The sequence below is a fragment of the Triturus cristatus genome, chromosome 4_2 (genome assembly GCF_964204655.1).
Source record: "Triturus cristatus chromosome 4_2, aTriCri1.1, whole genome shotgun sequence".
In the NCBI taxonomy this organism is placed as follows: domain Eukaryota; kingdom Metazoa; phylum Chordata; class Amphibia; order Caudata; family Salamandridae; genus Triturus; species Triturus cristatus.
This window is the reverse complement of record NC_140586.1, coordinates 783,392,337-783,420,236: the sequence shown is the minus strand read 5'-3', so window position 1 is coordinate 783,420,236 and position 27,900 is coordinate 783,392,337. Positions and strand designations below refer to the sequence as shown.

At 43.5% G+C, this 27,900-nt stretch overlaps 1 protein-coding gene across 1 annotated transcript in view; it reads right to left on the bottom strand.

Moving 5' to 3' along the window:
* Positions 1-27,900, bottom strand: part of ATPAF1 (ATP synthase mitochondrial F1 complex assembly factor 1) — a 168,937-nt gene that overhangs the window by 70,287 nt on the left and 70,750 nt on the right. Inside the window, exon 3 of the mRNA XM_085602706.1 lies at positions 8,270-8,326. Coding sequence (XP_085458832.1) covers positions 8,270-8,326 — 57 coding nt within the window. The remainder of the gene's footprint in view (positions 1-8,269; positions 8,327-27,900) is intronic.

Sequence of the window (27,900 nt, the reverse complement as noted above, 5' to 3'; positions counted from 1 at the left end):
CTGTGGGGTGCGCTTTCACTTTTGCTCGTGAACTTTGGCAGAGAAGACACAGCCTCACTAAAGTAAAGGCTTGGGCCCTGCGGGGAGAAGATATGCGCATCATGGGGACCGTTCCCGTCGCACTCTGTCTTCTTATATGCATTGGGGCAACATTCGCTGGCATTGTTATAATTATTAGTTTAGGACTTGTGCCCTACCGAGGTGCATCAGTATGATGTTTTCTCGCTTTGAGCTTTGCGTGATCTTTGCTGCCCTCCTCTGGCAACTGCAAGAACTATTATAAGTAAGGCCAGTCTCAGCATCGGAGATGCAAGGCACAAAGGAGAGAAGTAAACATTCATTAATGGGCTAACATGTGCTCCCCACGGATCTGCCGTGGCAGAAGCTGGGTCCAAGGAAAGACAGGCCCGCTGCCTCAGAGAGAGTGAACAAGGGTCGAGTTGAAAGCATTGTCTTTGAGGGGTGCTTGGGAGCTCACACACGTTCCGTCGCAGGATCAGACAACTGATGGAGGTGTGGGCTGGGATATCTCTATCCTAACCGAAATACTTTTTAGGTCTCGCCTGAGACAGCGCTTTAGCGCTGCTCTGGCGAGACTTATAGTAAGCGAGTTTTGGAAGGGCAAACAGAGGCTTTTCAGGCCTCCAAATACAGTGCATGTGCACCAAGCACGCGCACCATTTGGCAGCCTGAAAAGCACTTGCTTTGATGTCCTCAGTGAGCCGCGCGGCCACTGAGGACATCAAAGTGCACACCATTTGCCACCCCCTTCTTTTCCTTTGATCCCTATCTTTCCCTTTCTCAATCTCACCCTCTCCCTGCCTTTTACAACTGCGGCCCGCACCACTGTGCCCGCCCCCACCCCCCCCTCCCACTCCCTCCTCGTCAGCTTCAGTGCGCTCTTGTTTGGGCTTACACTCTCCATGCCCTCTGGCTCCTTCGTGCTGCTTTACCCTTCCCTCTGCTTGTTACTCTGCCTGCTCTGTGTTGCGCTCCCCTCAGACTATGTTTGTCTTTGTTACTTTCAAAACGCATGCTAGGATTGGCTTCGTGTTAAATTATTTAATTAGGTTTGTTGCATGGTTCAAGCACAGTCACAGGTCCTCTGTCGTAGGACTCAAATAAAAAAGGCTATTTTTTCAGAATGTGTCATTCTTTGTGTGTTTGTGATCGAAATAATAAAATTCACCTTCTTAAAAATACAAAATCCATACGTTCTTTATGTGTTGCAGAACAGCAGTTTAAATTCTGAATATACAGAATCCTTTTTGCTATATGAAATAAAAAAATACCGTGGGAACATATTTGTGTGGCTGATAATCACATTTCAGAAAACATTTAGTCAGGTTGAATCTGACCTTCCATCAGACTCAGCCCCGGGAATGAGGCTCCTCTCACGCAACATGGCGTTTGCTGTTCATAAACTATGCGAACGTTTCAGGCTCTGGCGAAAGCCCTGCAAGGGGGCAGATGGCGCATTTAGCATGAGACGGAGCTGCTTCCATAAATTATGATCCGTACACATGTCAGGCGATGACTGAGGGCCTTTCGCGCGCATCCAGCCTTGAAGCCACTCGTCCGCTCGATTCCTGGGTGTGGATCACAGACACCCTGGCCAGAAGCCCGTGGGATGCAGTTACTCGAGTCTGTGCTGGCAGCCGTGCTCGGAGCAGGACTAAACTCAATCTACAGCGCGTGGTCTGGAGGATTATAAAAACCTCTCCTCCTTCCTTGCAGAAGTGCCACTAAATGGTTACAGATTATGAGGCGCTAGATGGGAGGGAGGATGCTTACTGGAGTACCCTTAGTTCGTTTCACTTCTTGTGAAAACCGAAATCTTCAGGCCAAATACATGTTAACAAAGTTGTAATTGGTCTGCTGCTCCCAGAGGCTTGTGACAAGGAAATTGTACCTACGTGCAGAAAACGACACATGCTGCCAGCCTGCTTAAGCCTAACATGGTTTTCAGAGAGAATGTTTGCATTCCAGCTGCAAAATGTTCACGTACATTGACACGACAAGAACTTTGATAAATCAGTCTTTTGTGTTCTGGCCTAAAATCACTCACCAACCTCATGTTTTTTTTTTAAAACAAAATAATTCTTGCATATATGCATACAGTGGATTTAGGTCAGCTTTTGCACAATTTGCTTCAGGTCTGTACATCATACAAATTGGAGCACAGGCAGTGTCGGTTTGGGATCACAATTAGGCCCGGGCACTCCCAAAAGAGCGGCCCAATCCCATATCGTCCCTTTAATGGGCCACTATGTTATTAGTCTCATTAGGCTCATTGTTGAAGAAATGTTTGTTAATTTAAGCATTTTAAAGCTTATAGAGCCATAATATTGGTGAAAAGTAAAAGCTGAAGGGTGAGAACAATGTCCCAATGGACACAACACCTGATCTGGCTTGGGTTACCACCTGGCCGTCTTCTTACCAGCTTGACCGGTATTTTAATGTCCTGGCTGGTACAAAGATTAGCATTGAAGCGGACATAATGTTTATATTTATCAAGTATTTTTTTTTATATTTTTGTTCACTTAAAAAAACCTTGTTTTTCTTTTTAAAGGTTTCCCTTCCATTGTGATTAAGTCAAGTATGGAGGTATAATTGCACTTTCAGACGCTTTCCTACTTTTCTATTTTGTGCTTGTAGGACTAAGGTATACTATACTGTCCCACTTACACCACAGCCCTTAGAAATGCAAGGAAGCCCCTTAAAGGTATAGTCTTTTTTATGAAAAAAAGACTCTAGATGTTCACATAATTTTCATGAACCATCCGCCTGACACTCCCTGGGTTAACACCTACTGGATATGCTTTATGATTATTGAATTTTTATAATCATGTGGTAAATTCTGCAGTCATAAGTCATAGCTCTACCCCTACATTTTTTTATTTGTGCATGCCGATGTTGGAATAGCATACACAGATGTCATTTTTCTCAAACAAAGTTGAAACTTGCCAGAGAAACAGTTTTGTGAATTTGGCTTTGAATGTGTTGCGAGCGGGTCAATAATGCATTCCATGTGCTCCTGAAGCATGTGGTATAGTATTAAGTTGTGATTGCATTTATATAGCACTTTCAACCCCTAATGTGACTATTTATGTAGTGCAAACTACAAGCAACTATGATGTAGCATTTTAGAAAATGTACTTTTGTTTCCTGAAAATATACCCCAAGTACAGTTTATCTGAGTAGGAACCACAGATACAAATGGTAGAAATCGCTTACAACAAACATACAGAACACTGTCTGTATGTAATACTAGGATCCAAAACACACAACCAAGAGTAGAGACCGGGGGTCATGAAGGCTTTTCACGGTGCTATATCTTTCACTGCTGTCAGCTCATTTTTAGGTCCCACAAACAGACAGCTTTCAGCTGTTAGTCTGCATAACCCCTTTTGTGGACCATGGCAAAAACCTTACAGTGGGCTTAGAGTTTGCCCATTGCTTACCATTGGTTGGCTTTGCTGTCAATCTCATTTGCTTACTTCTCTTTAGATGACCTACTATCCTGATCTTGTATTTGTCCCTGCCCTGGAAATTAGCCTCTTTACCATCCTTTTGATTGGAATAGTTGAACCATTCCACTGTTCACATTAGGGGAGCTGCATTTTTATTGAGAACTCTCTGAGTGCATGTCGTTTCTTGCTCTCTCCCTCATGTTTTGTTGTCACTCAAACACCTGCCCCACCTGATGTGCTACCTAATCACCCCTCCTCTCTCCTCCACGTCCATTGCTTCCCAATACCTCATGCCCTTGTCATACTTTCTTAAGTCTCCGTTTCATTAAAAGCCATCCCTGGAACGACGTGAAAATATATTTGCTATTAGCCATTTTCAAGTCTTCTCTACATTCCGGAAACAATACAATCTCCCAACTATTTTAGCACTTTTCACACCAGAGTTAAATTTAAAAACATTATTGTACAGTTTTATTCCATTTTTGTGATACAGCTTCAAAATGATTTCTTAAAATATAGAGCTATAACAATTTTTTATATACCCACCTAATGTTCAGAGGTTGCCCCCTATGGGTGTATGACAGACCCCGCATGCATTTCCCTCGCATGACTTTACACCGCAGTCAGTACCCATAAAAGTGTGAGCAGTTGGCATTGCTAATAATAATGCAACACTAGCTATTGGCATTTTAAATGATAATTGCATTTATTTATGTGTTTGTTTTTTTGTGCACGACCAGTTGTTTGATGAAGGTGGCACTTGAACGTTTTTCTTGTTTTAGAAGCCCCCACTGCGCTTCTGTTTTCACAGAGCTCGTCTGCGTCGGATCAGAGGCCCTGGGTCTTACAGAGTTGCCGGAATTCCTGGTGCATAGCTCTGCCCTGGTATTGTTTGTTCAAGCACATTGCGGGCTATCCCTCAGCTCTGCCAGTTTCCGAATATGGTATGCTCGAATATAGGGTGCGATGTCCGGATCGGTGGCGGCAAAAACCTGCCCAAACAGATGTTGCCGGAAGCGCCTTTTTGAAGCTCGAGTTTCAGTGAGATGGTGTTCTGCTCGTCAGTCCGATCAACACCGCGCCAAACAGTGGCTCTTGATTCAAAGATAGGTTCTAGAAGAGCGATCTAACCGCAAACTCCTTTCCTTAGAATATCCCGCTACTCTGCACTACTTGACTCCACACCACTGCACTTAAGCAACTCTGCACCACTCTACTCTATGCTACTGCACTCCACGCCAATCTACTCTTCTATGCACCACTCTACACTGCTGCACTCTGTACTACTTTACACCACTCTTCACCGACACTCAGTGTACCACTCTACACTGCATCACTGTACCTTACGCTACTGTACTGTACACACGCTACTCCACTGCACTCTGTGCAACTCTACTCTGCACCACTCTAAGCTACTGCTGCACGCCATACACTGCTGCACGCCGCACACTGCTGCACGCCGCACACTGCTTTTATGCAAGTTTATGCTACTGACATTGTAAATGACAATGCCTTTTATTTGTTTTAAAACCAAAACATAAATAAAAGGCATTGTAATTTTACAATGCCAATAGCTCAAACTCTTATAAATGCGAGACCTATTGCATTGCAAATGCTTGTTTGGGGTTGCACTATCCTCAGGTTTCAACAGCCTATCGGCTTGTGTCTTTAGAGGCAGTACAAGAGCGCCAGGCTGGGCACCAACCAGCCTACGGGTGCACTTCCCAATAATAAGATGGAAGAGGCTTTGAGGTAAGAATAAGAATACATTTTCCTGAGATGCCACTACTGCTATGCATCAGGAAAATATGCACATAAACACAGGGCTGCACTGTAATTCCATGAAGAAATTTGGACATGGATATATAACACAATATTCCCCTCTGGAAAACTTTAAATCGATTTGTTAAATTTGGGAGGTAAAAAATACTCCTTTCAGTTTGTCCGTGGAATGCACAGCCACCTTGCAGCATATCTAGCTGTGCTGCAGTTTTAGAGAATTATGATAGATGTGCGTCCTCAGTCTCACCCTGGGCCAAATAAAAGTAAACACATGCATGACGTTGTCTCCATCTCATGATCTGATGACATTGTAGGTCATGCCGGAGATTTAAGTGTGTGAAGTACAGGATTTTAATTTGCTTGTTTGAAGCCACGCCTTTAATTAAATAGGCCACCACTCTTGGAAAGAATTCAGTCACCCTTTTTTGGCCAATTTCCGCCTTTAGAAATCTCCCAACTTTTTCATTCCACTTAAAGCCCTGGGTCATCCAATCCCCCTCCGTCCCCAAAGTATTCTATGCAATTTGTGGACTGAACACACATGCACTACATCTATGTCCTTCTCTCATTTCCTTGTCTCTCTGCTTTTTTGTGTCCGGTCTGCTCGTCTCTTTGGCTTTCTTTCCCATGTTCTTTATTTTGCAGTTTTCCTCTTGTCTCCCCTTTCTCTCCCTGCCCTTTTTCAAACCTCTTTCTGTTTCACTGTTTCTCTCTCTCACTGTGCTGGTTTCTACGTTTCTTTCTGCTATTCTCAGATTCCCTCTTTGTGTCTCTCTGTTTCACAACTGCAGTCTGCTCAATAAAGGTAATAGGCAATTAAATCAACTCCCTTTTCTGCCATTTTTGTTCCTACCAGGGGGACCCAGATCTTCTGTCTACCCTTCAGCTTTGTGATTAGCGATCTTGCGGGAGAATGGTGTGCAGGATAAGTGCATGTGCTGGGTGTATGTTTACCTGTGAGTGGCACAATACATGAAGGATACAGTGCTGGCCAATGCGCGCATGTTGACTGCAAGTGCTGGATGTATGTGGGCCTCTGAATGGCACAGTGCGTAGAGGATGCAGTACTATGCAGTGCACTGGATATATATATGCGCCTGTGGATTGTACAATACATGGAGGGTCCTGGGTTCCAATTTGAGAGACCCAGGTGTGCATGGTGAAATATGGAGTGGAGAAAGAGAAATTCCCTCACACAGATTTGTGGATTGCTGAATTCCTGTAATCTGGGTGAGCATAACACAGGTGTGGAGAGGACCAGGCCTCCTGTGTACACTTCAAAGGGCGCTCTTTGATTCAGTGAGATGTCACAAGGAAGGGACCTGTGCACATCTCTTGAAAGAGATGGGGCTGATAAGAGAATCATAAAGAGTAGGGCTGGGAGCGCTGGGCTAACCTTTTGATGCACATATCGCTGTGGCTGGCATCCAGGTGTGAACCTTGAGTCACTCCCTTGGCCTGTGTTGTGGGACTATCCGCTTAGGAGACATCCATGCTGTGACAGGCTGTTTTGGAAGAGGGAACAGAAGATTGGACATTTCGAAAGAAGCAGACCCCCAACATAAAACTTCAAAGACTCAGATCCTAAATCACGTTTGGTGTCTGGAAATGAACTATAAGAAGAGGAGGTTGAGACCACAAAAATTGCTATCTGCCAAGCAGCCAGGCAGGCTGTGTGAGGAGGGAAGTTCTGCAACCTCCAGACCAGGAATGGAGATCAACCTGCTGGGTTAGGGAACATCACCCAGGGAATCCAAGACAAACTGCCCCGGAGCCTGGAGCACCAGCGCCTGCCTGCAATGTGCCCTGTGAGGAAGAGGCGCACAATGGAGGGAGCAAGGTCCTCTGGGGAACCCTGTTGAGTGGATTCCCGGTGTGAGGAAACGGCTGCTACACCAATCGGGTCATTGCCCATGTGCAGGACTGAGTCAGCAACCCCCTCATGCCAGGAAAGGGCCACCGTGAAGATAGCCAATGGAAAGACTGCCATGCAGAAAGGGCTATAGAAGCAGGAAATCTTTGATCACTGCAGGAGCGTGACCGCGAGGGAGATAGCCTGCGCCTGCCTTGTGCAGCTGCTGAGTCTGCGAGCAGCCAACTCACTTGACTTCGGCTGGAGCCACTGGGAAGTTTAAGACTTGTTATGGGCCGGATAGTCCCAGGGGCGTGTGTGCACTGCAAAATGCTATGGACTTTAAATTTAGAGTTGTAGTGGACTCTTGAGATTCGGACTAATAGTGGGATATACCCTGGATTTTACCGATAGTGAATGGGGAATAGCCACAATCGCTAACACGAGGAGTGAATGGGACAGGGGACTGCCACAGACACTGGAGCCCCCAACCTGAGGGGAGGACTGGGTAAATTGTGTGCTTATGTTTTATTCTCACTTTGTGTGGGTAGCATTAGAAATAAAATACTTCTCTTTTGTTATAAATGTGAGAATTTGACTGGACAATGATGGATTGCTGTGTGCATTTTGAGTTGTGATCCCGTGTTCACTGGTCTGTAAAAATACCTCCCTTCTCCCACTCTTCCAAGAGGCCTTAAACTGCTTAGACCATGCCTACCCTGAGAGGCCAGGTGGAAGGGGTACTTGACCCAGTTGCTCAGGATCCATAGTACGTCGGCCCCGGGACATCATGAGTAAAAGGTCTCAACCCCAGCGGTTAAACATGGTACCTCCTGCTTGCCCCGTGGCCCTCTGAAAGGGAGTTTGACAGATATGAATAGCAATGGAAACAAGAAACTAGAGATTATTGCATGTACTAATCCATTTCCTGCTGTTCCCAAACCCTCAGCAACAGAAATACCTCGTAGCTAGAAATTCTGCCTTTGTTTTATTTTAAAATCACATGCATGTGATGGACCCTGCTCCTCCCCAGTGCCACTTAGGGTTTTAAAGCCTTTAATATATGTCACCAACACTTAACTGATATTTTCCAAACTGTCAAAGTTGAATCTTGGTCGGAAAGTCTGGCCAAATAAAGATTTTTACTTATTTTTTAACCAACCTTATCTTTTGTAAGTCCAGGAGTTTTTCTCTGCACTTGTGATCTCAAGTTTTTTGACTGAAAAACAAAAAGACAGTTTAAAACGTTATATTACTCCCATCACTCGAGCAGATAACGTGGACTCAGTGGTAATACACATGGAGGAAATGCTACATTTGAAAGAGGACAACTCTGGTTACAGGGTACATTTGATAAGAATTTCCTTAAACGTGACAGAATGCAGTTATGGAGAGCTTAAAGATGATCACTGCCAAAAGACAATTGCCTTCTAGCTCACCAATAAAACATACCTTTTATTCTTGGTTTTCTTAAGCCAACCCGTGAGCGACAATCGGATTCAGACAGACTTACTGTCCTGACATTATCTGTTTTAGGCCATCAAAGAAGAACAAACTATACCTTCACAAAACATTACATGCCTGTACCACAATTTACTTATCCATTACATAGAAATACAGCTTGAGTTTCTGAACAGCTATTTATACAGAACATTTTCAGACATTAATCAACAGATATTTACATCTAAAGTTTTGAAGACATTGAGTACCTCATCCACCTAATCATCCATGTGATGCACCACATATCTGGAGATCCCTAGGAGAGAGCAACTAGACCCCCAGGCACTGTGTCTACAATGAAAACAACGAGCAGCCTTTGCACAAAGGACATCAAGCAGAAGCAGCCTCCAGAGATCTGCAGGCAAATGTTCCATCATCGAGGAATCCCCACAAAAGTACTAGCTGTGAGGGACAGCTTGCTTTAGCATCAACATGCTGGCAGGCAGAGGAAAGAACTCTTTCGAACAGTGACATATTCCACTGGATAGAAAGGGGGAGATAGAGGCTGCTTTATAAAACAAGCATTTGCAATGCAATAGGTCTCGCATTTACACCAGTTTGAGCTATTGACATTGTAAATGACAATGCCTTTTATTTTTGTTTTCGTTTTTAAAACATAAATAAAAGGCATTCTCATTTACAATGCCACTAGCTTAAACTCTTGTATACCGAACACATAGGTATTCTATATATCTGCAGTGATAGTGATCTCACACCTATATCTTTAGTGATGGTGATCTCACACCTATATCTGCAGTGATAGTGATCTCACACCTATATCTGCAGTGATAGTAATCTCACACCTATATCTCAAGTAATGGTGATCTCATGCCTATATATCGGCAGTGATAGTGATTTCACAGCTATATCTGCAGTGATTGTGATCTCACAACTATATCTGTTGTAATGGTGAGCTCACACCTATATCTGCAGTGATGGTGATCTCACATCCATATCTGCAGTGATAATCATCTCACACCTATATCTGCAGTAATAGTGATCTCACACCTATATCTGCGGTGCTATTGATCTCACACCTATATTTACAGTGATAGTGATCTCGCACCGATATCTGCCGTGACGGTGATATCACACCTATATCTGCAGTAATAGTGATCTCACACCAATATCTGCAGTGATAGTGATCTCACACCTATATCTGCAGTTATAGTGATCTCACACCAATATCTGGAGTGATGGTGATCTCACACCTATATCTTTAGTGATGGTGATCTCACACCTATATCTGCAGTGATAGTGATCTCACACCTATATCTGAAGTAATGGTGATCTCACACCTATATATCTGCAGTGAGTGATTTCACATCTATATCTGCAGTGATAGTGATCTCACACCTATAGCTTAAGTAATGGTGATATCACACCTATGTCTGCAGTGATGGTGATCTCACATCCATATCTGCAGTGATAGTCACTTCACACCTGTAGCTGCAGTAATAGTGATCTAACACCTATATCTGCAGTGATATTGATGTCACACCTATATCTACAGTGACTGTGATCTCACATCTATATCTGCAGTAATAGTGATCTCACACCTATATCTGCAGTGATAGTGATCTCACACCTATATCTTCAGTGATAGTGATCTCACACCTATATCTTCAGTGATAGTGATCTCACGCCTATATCTGCAGTGATGGTGATCTCTCACCTATATCTGCAGTGATAGTGATCTCACATCTATATCTGAACTAATGGTGATCTCACACCTATTTCTGAAGTAATAGTGATCTTGCACCTATATCTGAAGTAATGGTGATCTCACACCTATATCTGCAGTGATAGTTATCTCACGCCTATATCTGCAGTGACATTGATAAAGATCTCACACCTATATCTGCAGTGATAGTGATCTCACAACTATATCTGCAGTGGTGGTAATCTCACACAAATATCTACAGTGATAGAGATCTCACACCAATATCTGCAGTGATAGTGATCTCACACCTATATCTGCAGTGATAGTGATCTCACACCAATATCTGCAGGGATGGTGATCTCACACCTATATCTTCAGTGATGGTGATCTCACACCTATATATCTGCAGTGATAGTGATTTCACATCTATATCTGCAGTGATTGTGATCTCACAACTATATCTGTAGTGATGGTGATCTCACACCTATATCTGCAGTGATGGTGATCTCACACCTATATCTGCAGTGATGGTGATCTCACACCTATATCTGCAGTGATGGTGATCTCACCTATATCTGCTGTGATAGTGATCTCACACCTATATCTGAAGTAATATCTGCAGTGATAGCGATCTCACACCTATAGCTGCAGTGATAGTGATCTCACATCTTTAGCTGAAGTAATGGTGATCTCACACCTATACCTTCAGTGATAATGATCTCACAGCTATATCTACAGTGATGGTGATCTCACACCTATATCTGCAGTGATAGTGATCTCACATCTATATCTGAAGTAATGGTGATCTCACACCTATATGTGCAGTGATGGTGATCTCACACCAATATATACAGTGATGGTGATCTCACACCAATATCTACAGAGATAGAGATCTCACACCTATATCTGCAGTGATAGTGATCTTACACCTTTTTACTGTTAGCACATCACTACAGCAAGGCCAAGCGAAAGGAGCCTCTTGGGCGTGAAGTGGCGTCTTGAGACCTCAATAAACAACAAAGGAAGGCTGGACTCTGGTGTTGAGCAGTGACTGGTTGAAGAGTTGAAGGGAGCCTTGGCGGCTGGCATAGGGGGGAGATGGTGCACACGTGTGCTCTGGAGGCAGAGGGGGGAGATGGTGTATGTATATCAGCACAGAAATCTGTTTAAACTAAACATTAGATTTAGGGTGAGGAAAAAAACAGTAGCAGGAACGTTTTATTTCGGTGTAGACTACGCGCGGTGCTGTTTTGTAATGTCGTCACTGGCAGACATAATCACATTTAGAGAAAAAAAAACAGACTTCGGAAACACGATCCGTCACTAGATGCCTCCTTTAGATAAGAAATACCCTCACGGCAGCCGTTAAGCAAACGATCCAGTTCGGTTGAGCCGTCCCAAAAGGAGACAGGGCAGTAGCAAAGAAGCCTCATTTTCAATCGGAGGCCACCGTTTAGCATAAATGATGACGCCAGCCAATGAAAATGATGGGCGGGGCTTCAAGTACCCTTCTGAAATCTCCTCTACCACAATATGTCTCGCAGAGCGATCAGCGCATGCGCGCTGCAACGCTAGGCGAGACCAAATGAGAAGATGCAGACCGAAGAAGTTGCTCGTATATACAATTGATCAAGATGGTGCTGTTCAGAACTACCTTACACCCATTAATACAATTCCATTTGACCATTGGTGGAGCATTTCTCCCACAGGGGCTATACTTAATAAAAAAACAGCAGAGAAAGAACTGCATCAATTACTGAGTTACTTACAAAGCATGGAGCATGTGGTCTTTGCTATATGTTAGACATTACAAAATGTAACAGTCCGGTCCACAGATAAACTTTTCAGTGGATCGGGTACCTTCTCAAGGAGAAATGTAAGTTACTGATGAGACCAAGAATAGGATGCAACTGGTAGAGGCTCTTCTGTGTCTGATATTTGCTCCACTTCATATCCAGTTGAGGGGAGTTCACAGCAAAGGAGACAGAACTATAAAGATACTGCATCTGGTGCGGGCACATGCAGCTTTGGGGATGATGAGGCATGGTTACATGGTTAAAGGGTGGGGCTATAGCATCCAATGGACTGTATCAGGTAGGTGGAGATGTACCATGGGCAGACTTGAGGAACAGTGCAAAAAAGTGTATAAGATATTGCTTAGAGCGATCCTTCTTGTTTACATATAATGGAGGTGGGGAGGAGCATGGCAGCTATAGATAGCAAAGCTAAATACCTTCAGCAGAGAGGGAAAAGAGTATTTGGTGAACCCTATGAGGAGGTTACTTGGGTGATCAATGCTGTTCAATATTAGAGTAGCTGAGACTGTTAAGGTGATGAAATATGTTACGCATAAGTTGTGGTCAAAGCGAATTCCAAAGTTCCTGGCGAAGAACACAGGTTTATTGCAGGAGAGGAAAATTGAAGCAGCCAGATATTGAGGTGTACTGGAGAACAAGCAGCAAGTGGTTTCTGCTTTAGAGAAGTATGAATCTGTGTGCCATTCAGTGGTGAATGGAATTAGGCATGCCTTCAGTTCATCACTAAAGTGAGGGGTCAGGTAGGGAAAGAAGAAGAAAATGTGAGTGTTGTTAGGAAACAGGTTGGAAAACCTAACATTCTGTAAACTTGTTGAACAGTGCAAATGGAGGAGGGGTATCGTCCCATGGATGTGCCTTGCAGAACCCACTGTAGGACTGGAGGAACACCAAAGCATAATAGGTCAGTGCTCAGAGATGGAGGAGTTTAATAAGAGAGTTGTACAAGATATGCTGAGAGTGGAGAGAATGTATTCAAGAATGTTGTAAGGCAGATGAACGGGCAAGAATTTGTTAAAGACCAGCCTCTCAAGAGAGACCAAAACTTGGTAGATGTAGGGAAGGACACTGCAAGTAGCTCAGTGTTTCTTTAGCAGATTTCAAATGAACACAGTTTTAAAGAAAGAGAAATATACCAAATAATTGCATAATAACGTATTGATGAATATTAACATATTGAAATGCCAGGTCTGTGACTTGAGGAGAGTGAGTAAAAAGGTTTGATGATTTAGGGAGCAAGATTGAGAGCTGGTGCTCAAAATGGATACATGCATGAATAAATCAATCAAACTATCATACAAGCTCAGGGTTGAAGGTGAGCAAGGATTATGCATGTGTGTGAGGGAAGAGTCTGGAACTGGGGAACCAGATTCAAGGCCGGCATTCGTTCAACATCTGTGATTCTGGACAAATCACTCGATCTTCCTGTGCCTAAAAAAATATAAAAATAAATCTGTCTTTTTGTAACATAATCTGGTGTTCATGAAGGGAGCTCTAATGCCCTAGGCCGGAGTTCACGTTTTATAAAACTTTAAAAAAAGATGCATATTTTGTAAAGCACAGAAAGAGTGGACTCTATGGTCTGGGATGGTTTGCGGAGAAGGGATTGGAGCAATGAGTTAATGTTTGGTAGTATGAGAATTGAGACTCATGCAGGGCTGTGGTGAGAGTACAAATGTGTAGTATTATGTTCAGGTAATCTGATTTTCCCTAATAATAATAATAGTGATATTTATTATAGCTCAAACAGCTACCTCAAACAGAGGTGTCCCGGTGCTATGCGGAAGTCAGGTGAGTAGACTGGGCCTAACATCTAGCCTTGACAGAATAACCACATCAAGTTCTTTCGGAACTCGGGTTCAGAGTCAGATGACAGTAAATGCAGTGGCAGTGCATTCCATAGCATGGCTGTCCTGACTGTGAAGGAACTTCCTTCCTTTCTGGCTTTTGCAACACGGGGGACGCAGAGTAAGAGCTGAGAACTGTATCTCAGTGTTCGGGAAAATTGGTATGGGCGAAGCCTATTTCTAAGGTATATCGGTCTGTATTGTGCATGGCCCAGAAAGCTAAATTCAGGGACTTAAATTCAATACATTTAGCTACCGGGAGCCAACGCAGGAGCCTGATGTGTTGGGAGATGTGAGGGCGGAAAGGCACTCTCTGAATAAGTCTCGCAACCGCATTCTGAACCATCTGTAGTCTGTGAATCAAGTACCTGGGTAATCCCAAGTATAGACTGTTGGCATAGTCCAGCTGAGATGTAACCGTAGCATGAACCACCGTCCTGCGGCTATCCTCTGACAAGAGGTACAAGAATTTCTTTAGGGTTTTCAATTTTCCGAAGCAGACCGATGAGACATGGCGGATGTGAGTTTCAAAGGATAAGCCTGAGTCCCACTTGACGCCCAGGTTCCTAGCCGTCTCTAAAGGAATAGGCGCAGTACCAGCTCAGCAGGCCACCAAAGGCCTGAAGGTAGTGGGGGGGGGGGAAGGCTCACTGAAGAACAGGACCTCAGTCTTGTCTGCATTTAATTTCAGATTGTTGTTGTTCATCCAGCTGTCGATGTCCTTCAGGCACCCCATTATCTAGCAAATGAGTCCTTTGAATGATCCTTAAAGGAAAACCCTAGCTGAGTGTTGTCTGCATACGAGACAGCTTTCACATCCCAGGTGTCAATGAGATCGAAGAGTGGTATCAGGTAGGTGTTAAAAAGTAGGGAGCTTAGTGCCGAGCCCTATGGTACACCACATCTCAAAGGCTTGGGCGATGATTGATGCGGTATTAGAAACACACTTTGGATGCGATCAAGGAGATAGGACTGGATCAGAGCAAGGGCTATGCCCCGTAATCCAGGCTGTTTGAATCTGTTTAGCAGAATGGAATGTGCAGCCGTGTCGAAGGCCGATGACAGATCCAACAGGATCAGCATAGCGGATGTTCCAGCGTCCACCAACATTCTTACTGACTCCGCCACCTCCACCAAGGCGGTTTCAGTACTATATGCTGCCCGGAAGCCTAACTAAATGTCATGAAGGATGTCATGTGTGCCGACTTGGCAAATTGACGTTGCGCCAGTTTGTCTAGCATCTGAGCAGGTGCCGGTAACAGTGAAAATGGTCGAAAATTACCGAGCTCCGTGGGATCGGCATTTGATTTTTTCAAGAGAGGCAGTAGGACTGCCTGTTCCAAGACATCAGGGAAGATGCCAGAGGACAGTGACACATTCCAGATATGATTCAGCACTGGATTGATCCAGTGAGCCAGTAATCTGAAAATGTTGGGTGGACAAGGATCTGCAGGAGAGCCCGACTTGCATCTTAGGATTTCAGCCAGTGATTCCTGGTAGGTCTAGTCATAATTGTCAGGTTTTTTTTTTACATGACATTAACCTGGTGGAGTAAGCAACTAGGCTGTCTTTGGACTGCATGGAATCTTTCTTCTTAGCATTTAGAAAGAAGCACTGCACTGTATGTTTTATATAGTGCTGCATGCCACAGATGAAGCCTCCTTACTCTCTATATAAGCTTCACAGCTGTGCTATACTTCAACGTTTGCCTTGCAATGGAAAAATAAATAGTTACTTGCCTATAAGAGTCGTTTGAAGCTTGGAAAATTCTCAGGATCCACATGTTGAGCATCATTCCACCCTCTAGTGGTTGGGTCTGGATAAGCCCTTGTAGTCCCTTTTTTTTCCCCTCGGAGGCATATATCCTTTGGTATCCTGTCCACCCCCTGTGATTACACTCTGTCTGGCCACCACCCTTAGATTCTATTTTTTCCTTTGGCGTTTTTTGTCTTCCAATTTCCTTCTATATCTTCTTTACACGTCCTATATTGAAATAACCTCCTTGTTTCTGGGGAAGTGGGAGGGCCCCATATGAATCCAGAAAATTCTTTAAGCCGCAAAAGTACTCCTGCAGGTAATTAACCATTTCTGTTTGCAGCGTGATTCTTTTCTTAACTCACATGCTGTGCATCAATTAGGTAGCAATAGTCTCCCCTCTTAGAAGACTGGGTTGAACTGGTGCTTTAATACTCTTTGCCCCATCTGTGCCTCCTTGCTAACTTGGATATCATACAATAATGTTTAGAGAAGGTTTGACAAAATACCATGCGGCTGCCATACAGATGTCATTTATAGAAGCATTCGTTATGAATGCCAGCATTGCTCTTTTTTTTCCCCTGTCGAGTGGCCTTTTAGTTTTTGGCAATGGGGTGGACAAACGGTTGACATCTACTGCACTGCAAAATTAAATGCGGTGGACATGAATGGTGTATCCACCGCATTTTAAAATTATTATAAAAAATAAACTGCAATAAAAAAGCATTTTCTGTGTTGTGATCTTGGTAGAATGTTGGCATAGGCTACTATAAGGATGTGGACTTAAGGGGTAGAAGTTAGCGCCATCCTCAGCACCGGTGGTCAGGTGCTGAAGACAGCTCCAACATGTCCTAGCTCCCCCTGTGGGCTCGCCCGTATATGCCACTTTGGAGATGACAGCGAAAATACTTTTGCTATCACGCCCTACCCCATCAGTGCGCGCACGGCACTGACATCATCAACACGCGCCGGGGATGCACTGGAAGGCATTTGCTTCCAAAAAGAGTTTTTCCTTTCCCCGGTATCTCTCTAGAGTGCATTCCTGCTGTGGAATCACGGGTGGGACCAATCGCACAGCAGGAAGCACCACTACACAACAGGGATGTATTTTGTGATGTGAAGAGTGGTCTCCTTAGGCAAGGGTCAAGGGAGGATGAAAACCAGGGGTTTTACAATTATGCATGTTAGGGATCGGCACCTTTTGGAAGGGCAGCTTCCTTAAAATATTGGGACATATCTTCTGCCTCCGCCCGGGGAAGAGTGGCTATATTCTAGGCCACTCCACACGCAAGGGGAACGGAAAACCACTAGAAACTAGGGATGTATTGTTAATGCATGGTTGGGAGCGGCCTCTTGAGAAAGGGTCACTCTCCATTTTGAAATGTACATGTGCTTTATTTTCAGGGGGTGGCAGTTCAGCCATTTTTTAGGTGGCTCTGCCCCATGTAGGTAGGGGGGACATTTGGCTGGCAGTATGTGTGAACTGGCATTTGGCTGGCGGTGTATGTGGACTGGTGTCTGGCTGGTGGTGTGGTTGTCAAGCATTTGGCTTATGGTGTGTGTGAACTTAATTTGGCTTGCGACTGGGGTAAGGGTCACTCCCCTCTGGGATGCTAATTTTTTGGCTTTGCTTTGTGCCCCACTTTCAGGCAGATCAGACAAATGTGACACTGATCTGCCCCCCTATGCCCCAGGCGGCAGACTTCACTGTGTTTTTATAATGCTGTCTCATTTCTTGTCATCATTTAGATTTGTGAACATAATGTTTATTTCTCCTTTTTGCTTTAGTTCAAAGCTTTTGATTTCCTTGGTGGTGACTCCTACTTCCAGTTTCGGTAGCTTGTGTAGTTACTAGTTGTATGTGTTTGGTAAGAAAACATTTTGCAATGTTTACTTCAAATGGGTATCATTACCCCGCTTGATTGTGTTTCTTATTTTAAAATGTTTTAATTGCTGGGTATTCGGCTTATGTTTTTTTAATGTTTGGATTTGTGCACGATGTGTATTGTGCTGTCTTGTGAGTATTTTTTTTTGTTTTTTCCTTTCTAGTGGGATATCTTTTGGTACTTGCTGTGTCTGTGCAGAGTAGATACAGTTGATCCTCAGTCTAGCTGTCTGTGGCCCGAGAGGTATCTTTTTGGAGTATACAGTTCATTGTGCGGTTTGTATTGATAGTTTTTCTACATCATTATGTGAATAATTATATTTACTGTTTAACACGGCCACAGTTTGTTGACCTCAAATTTGCCACAGTATTGTTTATTATTGTTGTGATAGTTTGCAGATCAGAAACCATTTTGCTTTAATCCTATTTTCAGTTAATTTCAGACACTTATAGTTATCTTAAACAGAACTATGGCTTCTCTGAATGTGCATCCTCCTCAACCACTTATCATTAATGAAGGTGAATTCATCATAAAATGGGAAGAGTTGAAGGAGTGCTTCATTGACTATTTATCTACTTATAATGAGGAGTTTTCTCCTGAAAGGAAAGAAAACATTTATATTGCATTGGTCCTGGAATTTTAAATGTGAATAATTGTATGGACAAGAAACCGAGAGATGAGGATGCGGAGATGTATTCATGCATGCGTTAGAAAATATAGATATATATTTTGTATCTACTGTATGTGTGGATATTGACCGTTACAATTCAATTTCTTTCATAGGCAACAACAAAAAGATAGATCATTATGTTTCGACATTGAAAAAATTGCCCCTTACGTGTAAATTGATACACGATGACCTGATCAGGGATCAAGTCTATATGCATTGCAATAATACCACCATTCTGGATATGATGTGGGTAAATAGGAAGGCTGAGTTGAAGGATGTGACTATAATTGTCAGAAAAGCAGAGCTTACATCCAGATACGCTAAAGCAGTTCTAAGAGAAGATGGCGGTAATAAGGTGGAAACAGTAGCAAAGGCCATTACAAGAAAAACAACAAACATTGGTAAACCAATAGGCCTCACCTAGACGAGATCTATTGGTTTTGTCTATATTTTTAGCCATGTTGTACAGCAGAGTGGCAATGTGGCTAAAAGAGAAATTACATGGCCAGCCTGTCATAGTGCTTTTATTTTGTTATTCTTTACAGCTTCTTTAAGCAAATATTGGCAAAGCCAAATACTGACAAAGCCAAAAATCTCTCTCAAATTTTGACTAATGGTGATCAGGTTCAACAGCAATTAAGTGAAAAAACAGTGCTTGAATGCTAACACAGTATTTGTGCGAAAGGTATTGCACAAGAGATAAACACTCTATGCAGTATGTTCACATTGTGTTTATTTCTCTTCCCTTCCATTGGCTCATACTTTGGAAGCTGTGCAAAGTCAATAAATGCATTTTTTTGTTGCTCTCGAGCCACTTTTCCTGCTTCAGACTGCTATTTTCTCAAATGCAGTCACTTGCTAAAAATCTGCATTAATGGAGTGCGACAGTGAGCTACTTGAGTGTATAGGAAGCTGTAGGAGGTTAAAGCGTTGTTAGATTAACACGAACTCTAAACATAAAAAGAACCCTCCAAAGCGCACATACAGCCTGTGTAATTCTCCCACGTGTTCTTGTCATTTATTTTTTTAATATTAACATAAAGCAATGCTCTACATCATTGCCAAGTGCTTTGACAACTTAAGTACCACTTGAGTTAAATCAAATGTAACGCGGCTGGATTAGAAGGCGGGATGAAAAGAAGAAAGAGTAACTCCTGGAACCAAATGCGGTTTGGTTTTCTGATCATTGCGATTGCAGCAGAAAAAAAACAAGCATTGGCATAGCCAATAGGTCTCGCTTTTGGGACCTTCTAAGTATTTAGTTATGCAGCACAATATCCTTGGTGCAACAACATCAACTGTTGCGTGGCTAAACACTTATAAGGTCCCAAAGGCGAGACCTATTGGCTATGCCAATGCTTGGTGTGGTTGTATGTGTGGTTGTGTGTGTGTGTGTGGTTGTGTGTGGTTGTGTGTGGTTGTGTATGTGGTTGTGTGTGCGGTTGTGTGTGCGGTTGTGTGTGCGGTTGTGTGTGCGGTTGCGGGTGTGGTTGCGGGTGTGGTTGTGGGTGGTTGTGTGTGTGTGGTTGTGGTTGTGTGTGTGTGGTTGTAGGTGTGTGTGTGTGGGTTTGGTTGTGTGTGGTTGTGTGTGTGGTTGGCTGAGTGTGTGTTTGTGATTGGTTGTGTGTGTGGTTGTGTGTGTGTGTGTGGTTGTGTGTGTGGTTGTATGTGCGTGTGGTTGTGTGTGTGTGTGGTTGTGTGTATGGTTGTGTGTGTGGTGTGTGTGGTTGTGTGTGTGGTTGTGTGTGTGGCTGTGTGTGTGTGGCTGTGTGTGTGGCTGTGTGTGTGTTTGTGTGTGTGGTTGTGTGTGTGGTTGTGTGTGTGGTTGTGTGTGTGGTTGGGTTTGTGTTACTATCTTTGTGGGGACTTGAGTATGATAACACACTCACGCTGTGGGGACTTGATTGCACTGTGGGGACCTGAACCCAAGTCCCCACAAGGTAAAGTCTTCTAAATGATTGGAAATGACTTCAGAAACATCTGTGTCAATTTTTACAACTTTTTAAAAAAGTGCCTTGTGGGGACCTGTGTTTCACCATGTGTGTTTATTTTTTTGCTCAGCTCTGCCCCCATAGACTGGAGGTGGTACTGCAGCCTTAAACACACTTAACATATTAAACACACTTCAGTAATTGAATCCCATCTAGCAATAGAAGATAGGGCTTTTGAAGGAGCATATCCATCACAAAACTGAATAACTGATTAGAATGGCTTTTTTAATTGTATGTAACTTTTGTTTCGAAGCAAAACATTAATCAAATGAAGCGATTGACGTTGCACTTTTATTTTATTTGCTGGGTGTTTTCTTTGAAAAGCTAAGAAATGCACAATAGATTGAATGTTATTATTTTACATTTCCTACACATGACCGATTCCCTATTAAAGATCTCACATTACCTTATAGTTCAATTATTGATCATGACTAATGCATATCAACTAGGCCATTACATTTGTGCGCAATATAACTTGTTTTCTTATGGGTGCTCACAGTTAAGCTGAAAGTATATATGAGTACCTTTTCATTTGGATGTTATTTTGGTAAAAGTGGATACTCTATCGTGTAGAATTAAGGAGAACATTTCCTGCTAGAAATTTTCAATTTGTTATATGCAAAATGAAAATTTCACACATTTTATGCATTGTGAGTAGGGGTGGGCGGAATTTGCGAAAGTGACTTTCGCAAATTATCGCGAAAATGTTCAATTTCTCCGCAAACACGCGGAAAAATCGTGAAGATGCAAAAGTTTTTTTCCCGCCCGTTCGCGGTATTTTCTGCGTGGTCGCGGCTCGCCAACTTACCCATGCGGTTGCTCACGGGCGCGGCCATCTTGTTTTCACTCTTCTCGCGGTGCATGATCGCGAGAAGAAAGACATGGTCGCGCGACCAATTACATTGCTGCGGGCGCGAACTGTCGCGAGACAGCGCAAATGGCTACCAACAATCCAACATCTCGTGGAGAACGCGACCGGATCGGGAAAACTTGTCGGCGAACGCGGGGATTCAGGTAAGGCGATCTCGCGCGCGAGAATGTATTATTTTACAGCGCGAGCAAGAAACAAATTATCGCTAAGCTGCGGAATGCGGAAATTTTGACATTTTCGCGCTCTCCGCAGACCGCGAAAATGTCAAATTATCGCAATTTCCGCGAGCGGAACTTAATTTAGCCCAGGCCTAATTGTGAGTTTCACTAACTGAATTTCGCATGAGCCTAACAGGCCTAACATTTACGCAATGAATACAAAACTTTAAAAATAAACAATAAAACACTCTTTCTGAGTTTAAAATTGACACAATCTCAGGCAAATTGTGTTTGTGCACACTCTATTACAGCACTACTGCGTTAAACACATATTGCAGAGATTTACTGACCAGCTGTAACAGTTTCTTTTCCCGGCATAGTGAAATTTGCCCAGGTCAGTAAAACGAGTAGCCGGTTAGATATGCAAAACCAGCTGCAGGCACCATGCTTTATACTTAAAATGCAACACTTTTTCCACAGTAAAAAACCTAGCATTTCTTCAATCTATGAATGAGTGTTAGATATTTTTTCTAGCCGTTTATTTGTAATGGGATGAAAAACAGGTATGTATTACTCTGACACTGAAGGCACATCCGCCCGTCGTTAGAGGCCTGAATAAGATGATCAAAGATTAAATGGTGAGCGCATTCATGTCAATACAATTGAGCAGGTTAAAGCTAACCCCCCTGCCCTCCTCCTGAGCCATTCTAAACAAAGTGGGCTCTGCCTTTTGTGGTAAAAGTTCTGAGTCAGACGGTTATAAGCCAAAACAAATCAACTGTATTGACGGGAATGAAGTTAAGGCCTTATTAAATAGTTGTTTCTTTAACCAGGAATGTCTGCAAAATCGAGTTGCTCTGTAATTGCACTTTAGTATTGTGTTGACATTAAGAGCTATGTGTTCCAAAAAGATTAATGCTATAGTGTTGTTTATATGCTGTGATTGCAAACTCTTCATGTCACGTATACTGGATGCAGCATATTTATTTAAGTCTCCATGAGGCACTTACGCCGAGAAGTTATGCCTAACCTTCTTTTCCAAAATTGTGTGATCCTTGGCAAGCAATTTTAACCCAATGTACCAAATTTGTTGCTACCTACACTTGATTAATTTCATTGCACACTGTGCAAAACCATATATATATATTGCTTATTAGGGTATAACTGTGCTGCATAAAAAACATACCCATTTTTAACCATTATTGCAAGGGGCGCAAACCTGTATGAGTGCTAACAAGGCCGTCAGGGCATTGTTTTTAAAATGTTTTTAATTTCATATTTACAAAGTATAGTGTTTTTTGACTATCACTTTTAATGTGTTATGTGTAACTCAAATGAAAATCAGCACTGACAAAGCCAATATGTCTATTTTTGAATCTGGATTTTTGAATCTGGAGACCTCTCTGTAATGGCAATAAATCGGAAGGTAACATATTGAGTTGCATTGTGCCTTTCACAACCTACTGTGTGGTAGTACTATGTTTGGAAGAGTGTGAGTTTGTCAAGGGGGGTACATGGGTAGTGCTTTGATGTCATGCCTGAGAACAGTAGATGACCTATACTCATATTCCGTCATTAATCCTATGTGGCAATTCATAGTGAAAAGGTATGGTCCCAGGATGTCTTGGCATTACATGCTGGTAAATGGATGGACTGAAAGTGTGTGAATCTGTATGGCCTATCAGTGGAGCGTTATGGCATTAGGAGAGTATGAAAGAGGATGCTCAAATTGTCACAGCAAGTGCAAAGTTGCGCAACCACAATGTGATGCAGAAAAGTGTGAGAAAAGACACCATTGTTCATGCGAACATGTGCAAACCAGCCTAACATCTGATGCAGAAGCCTGCACTAGAGACTTTTAGGTGATAGGTGAGCTCACAGAAACAGCAACACATTACAACCAGATGTGGTCTTGATCACTGTGATTAAGACCAGACCTGGACAAAACACAGTTTTCTTTTTGATTTGTCATAAAATATTTTTTAGGACTCCATAGAGTGCAGCCGGTTTCTCCTTCTAGTGGGATTTTTATATATATTGTGCTGACCTTCAGCATTGGTTAGTGTTCCCAACCTTTCAGTTGTTGCCATGACTGTGGCTCTTGCAGTGTTCCCTAGATGTGCCCAAGCTTGTCCACTCTTCTGAAGAAGAACATTGGGTGCCCTGGATGGACTACACATAGGCCTAGCTCCAGCATTTGCAAAGTGTCTGCCATGTGGACAATGCAGCCAAAGAGGAGAAACTGCTGAGTTAAGGCACTTTGTCCCTGTCTGTCAAAGCACTCATTGGCTGCCCGTGGGGCATTCAGCATGCTCAATTAGAACCACCTGTTGCTGCAAAAGTGCATTGAAGCTACCAACTCACCAGATCGGTATCTGAAGGAAGAGTCCATCACTTCATTGTCCAGGGAGACCCAGTAACTATCACCAAGACTCACCAGTCCAGATTAAGTGGACCTGCTGCAACCTCGGGGTCCATTTCCTGTTGACGCTGTCTCTGTCTGAAGATAGCTGCCGCCATTGCCTCCAGGACACTGTCATGGAGACTGCACCAGCCCAACTTGAGCAGGGCAGCAGCATAACTTCACTACAACCATCAAGTCTCCAGTGAAAAAGGACTCTGTGCTGGAGACCAATCTGAGGCCTACCACAGCCCAGAGAACAGGTGAGAGACTGAACACTGCTATAGATTCAAAAAGACTGATATCTAAAGTTGGGAAGCACTACACCTGTACTGTTTTCTGTACCTGAAGCACCCTAGTACATGAGAAGGGGAGAAAGAAGAAGAGTGGAGAAGCAGCTTCCTAGCTGCATAAAACTTACACCCAGATATTCCAACTTGGTCTGGAGTGCTGCCAGCACATCACCAAATAAGTTAATCCTATGTCCCATGCCTGAAAGAAATATTCATGTTTTCTGGATCTTGTTTTAAAGTGGTCACTAGTGGTTCTATTGGTAAGGCAAATAAAAGTGGAGACATAAGGTATCCTTGTGGAGTTCATGTATGAATCCCTTTCAGATTTCCACGGGGCAGGCATGGGTTACTGGGCCCAACTGTGGTGGTTGAGGCCTGCTAATCCTGGTGTCGGGGGACCCGACCTACTATGTGGATTCTGAGTAACTGGGCCAAGCACTCTTTCTGCACCTGGCTCTCAGTGGTAGCTCTTGTCAAGCAGTCAAGTTTCCCTTGAGGGGGGGGGGGGGTTGCTACTGGTCAGTGAACAAAACTCACAACTCAAAGTGAAAACAGTGTGAACAATAAATCAATGTCCTGCCAAATACTTGAATTTATAGGAAAAAGTAGTATTTTATTTCTAACTATACACATGCAAAGGAATATGACATTCAGAGGCAACAACACAATTCCTCTTGGGGTCGTGGCTGTGATAGTTGTGAGGCAAATCCCTGTCCCACCTTCCTGTGTGTAACCAGTTCAGAGTTATTTCCCATTCATTGGTGGCTGAATCAGGTAATGCAAAGTATTAGTTCATAGTCAAGAGTTCTCCCTTCTGATTCCTCAGGATCTCAGTCAAAAGTATCTATGGCGCTGCCGCACCTTTAGCAGCAAGTCCCAAGGTGCCCAACAGGCCCATTTCTTGTCTTAATAGCTCTTGCAGCACAGCAGAGTTCAGTGATGCAGCGAGTACCTCCGACTCGCACACATTGGTCCTTAACTACCCAGAGAAGTTGGGCTGATTTTGCCCTTCACTGCAGCACTCGGCAGCACAGGCACTCTGAGCAGAGTGGCCTGGCCAGAGGTCATCCCGATATCAGAGCGGCCCCTTGCTGTTGAGGGAGCACTAAGATGACTTGGTACAACAGGGGTGAGGAATCCTTCCTTAGAGCTCTCGACTGGAGCCAGCAAGGATGCAACGTCCTCCATGGCATCTCCAGGAGTCCTCCAAGGTTCGCCGGGGGCAGCACCCTTGCAGCATGGATCAACCCACAAGTCGTAGCCTCAGTCTCTCCTTCGATGAAGTTGGTACCGGCAGCCCCTCCTGGTAAATTAGATTGCACTCTCTTCCAGCCTCAGCACCGGGGCCCAGACAGTCACAAGCCTTGGCACTCATGTAAATACTTTTTCCGGTGTCGCACTCTGGCATATGGGGTCATCGCCAGGTGGCGGTGGAGATGTAACAAGAAACGCATATTGCTCAACACAAGGCTCACTCTACGGTCGCCCTCTTCTGGCATACGAGGATCACTGAAAACTGTCCCCCACTTGGACTATGGCCCGATTTGTGCACAGCTAAATCCTCACACCCCCACGGGAAGTCCTCATGGTAGATCTCCCCACTGGACCTATCTCCCTCCAACGCTCTCCTCACAGGGCACAGTAGTCTTTTCAAGCAGGCAGGCACTGGTGCTTCACACTCCAAGGCAGGTAGTCTTGGTTTCCCTTAGTGATGTTCTCTCACTCAGCATGGAGAATAGCAAGCCTTGGCCCCCAGTCCTGGTCACAGGCAGAAGTCTTGCATTGTTTCTCCTTCTCACAGAGCCCATGTGGCTGCTTGGCAGTTTTTGGGAACTCATCTTCCACGTCTTATAGTTTTTCCTGAGACCAAATGTAATTTAGGGTCTTTGACTTTGAAGTTTTATACTGGAGTTCTGCTTCTTTTGAAATGGGCACTCCTCCATTTCATCTTCTTTCATAAAAGAGATCTGCCACAGCAGGCACAACTCTGAAGCTGAATGTCCATTACATTATTCATGTGAGTGACCAGAGTTTATACCTGGATGTCAGTCACAGTGATATGTGCATCAAGGGTTAACGCCAGACCACCCAGTTCCACTCTTTGTGATTCTCATCTCCTGAGTAACATTTAGTGCTATTTTCACAGTGCAAAATGCATCCTATGGACCATTTTAGACGCAAGAGTGCATATTGAGCTAAGAAAATAGCACTAAATGCTGGATTACGCCTCTCACATAATTATGACTAATTATGAGTAATTTTGTGGTAATTAGCCTGGTTATGCCAGTTATGCTCACCCCTGTTTTAAATCAAGATGTCATATTTTACTTTAATGGATGGCAGAAAAAAATATTTTTGCTTTTAAATTATTAATGCTTTTTGTATATTTTTCATTATCAATGACTGATGGTGATCATTAATCTTTTTCATTTCTGTAATCAAAGCCTATCAGAGTGTCATGTAAACAACTGCTTTTATTTCTTTTTGGGTTGAAATTTATTTTATAAAGAATATATTTTGTTGCTAGGCTTGGGCTGCAACCCAAAATGAATAAAGGTAAATCTGATCTGAAAGAACAGTTGAGGCAGTATGACGGTACTCAAGATGCCGAATCCACTCTTACGCGCAGATTTATCAATATTTTACTGTGCCCTTGCATGGTCATGCTGGACGATGCAAAATTCAAATTTACCAAGCCATGCAAGGCCACCCTGCGTGGCCCTGCATGGCTTGGTAAATCTAGTGTAACGCAAAGCAGCACAAGTTGTAAATTTGAAAAAAAAATGTCAATTTGATACTTGTATAGCGCACTACTCACCCGCAAGGGTCTCAAGGCGCTTGTACGAATACCGCTGTGGAACCCATCCTGGCTTTCCCTGTGAGGCGTCCACTCCTGGGCACCCCCAAGGTGGAGGCCAGGCATCCTTAGCGTTATGGGGGCCGTTGTGGAGATTAAGCAAGCTATTACCCAGAGTTGCAGAGTGGGACTCCATGATTGGAATAGGCACCGAGGTGAGAAATATCAGGTCCTGGGAATTTTCTTTTCTTTTTTTTTTTTTGAGCCCAAGACCCGCCGAGGCGGGGAATTGAACCCTGGTCCCGGGCTAGACCTCTGCATCAGGGTCTGCCGCTCTAATCATTGAGTCACACTTCTCCAGTTGCTGCCTTGTGTTACACTGTGTGGTGGCAGCATTACATGAGTGGGGTGTGGATGTTCCCATGCATCCACCAATGCATGCTGATGAATTCCCAGATTTTCCAAAACTGGTAGACCTAGGAATGCATCAGAATTGTACACCTTTGCACCAGAAGTGTAACAAGGAGAAATATCATTCTTGCTCCTCATTGTTTCCTCTTTCCAAATGTTCTGCAGCACAAGAAGGAACTGCATTTTAGGATTGTTTTTCGTGCAGGAAGGTGTCCTTTCCTGGACAAAAACAATCCTGCCTGTAAAGTAGGAACCATGGTACAAGGGTGCCTACATTGGTAGTATGCGCCACTGAGTATGACAGTGCAAGAAGAGGACAGGAATGCACGATATCTTGAAAGATATGGCACATTCCTGCCCTCTCCCTTTCACGCAGTGCAGCACAACAAGGTGTCTTGCTCCTTTGTGTTGAATGAAAAAATGATAAATCTGCCCCCTACTGCAGATCCATAAATAGAGAGCGCTGGCACAGGCCTTGAACTCCAACGACATTGAAATGGATATGTCCCCAAATTTGAAGTAAATGCATAAAAAATAGGACTGGAGCAATATCGGTTGCTTTGGAACCTTAGTCAATGGAGAAATGGAAAAAAGGTCTTATGTCACCAACGGCTGAGTTTCCTTTATACCTAATGTATGTCACTTTCCACTGAGTCACAAGACTTTTTTTAGAGTGTCAAGTGCCCCAACTGATATTGGTGTCTCTGAACCGCTACAAAAATATTTTGAAATACAC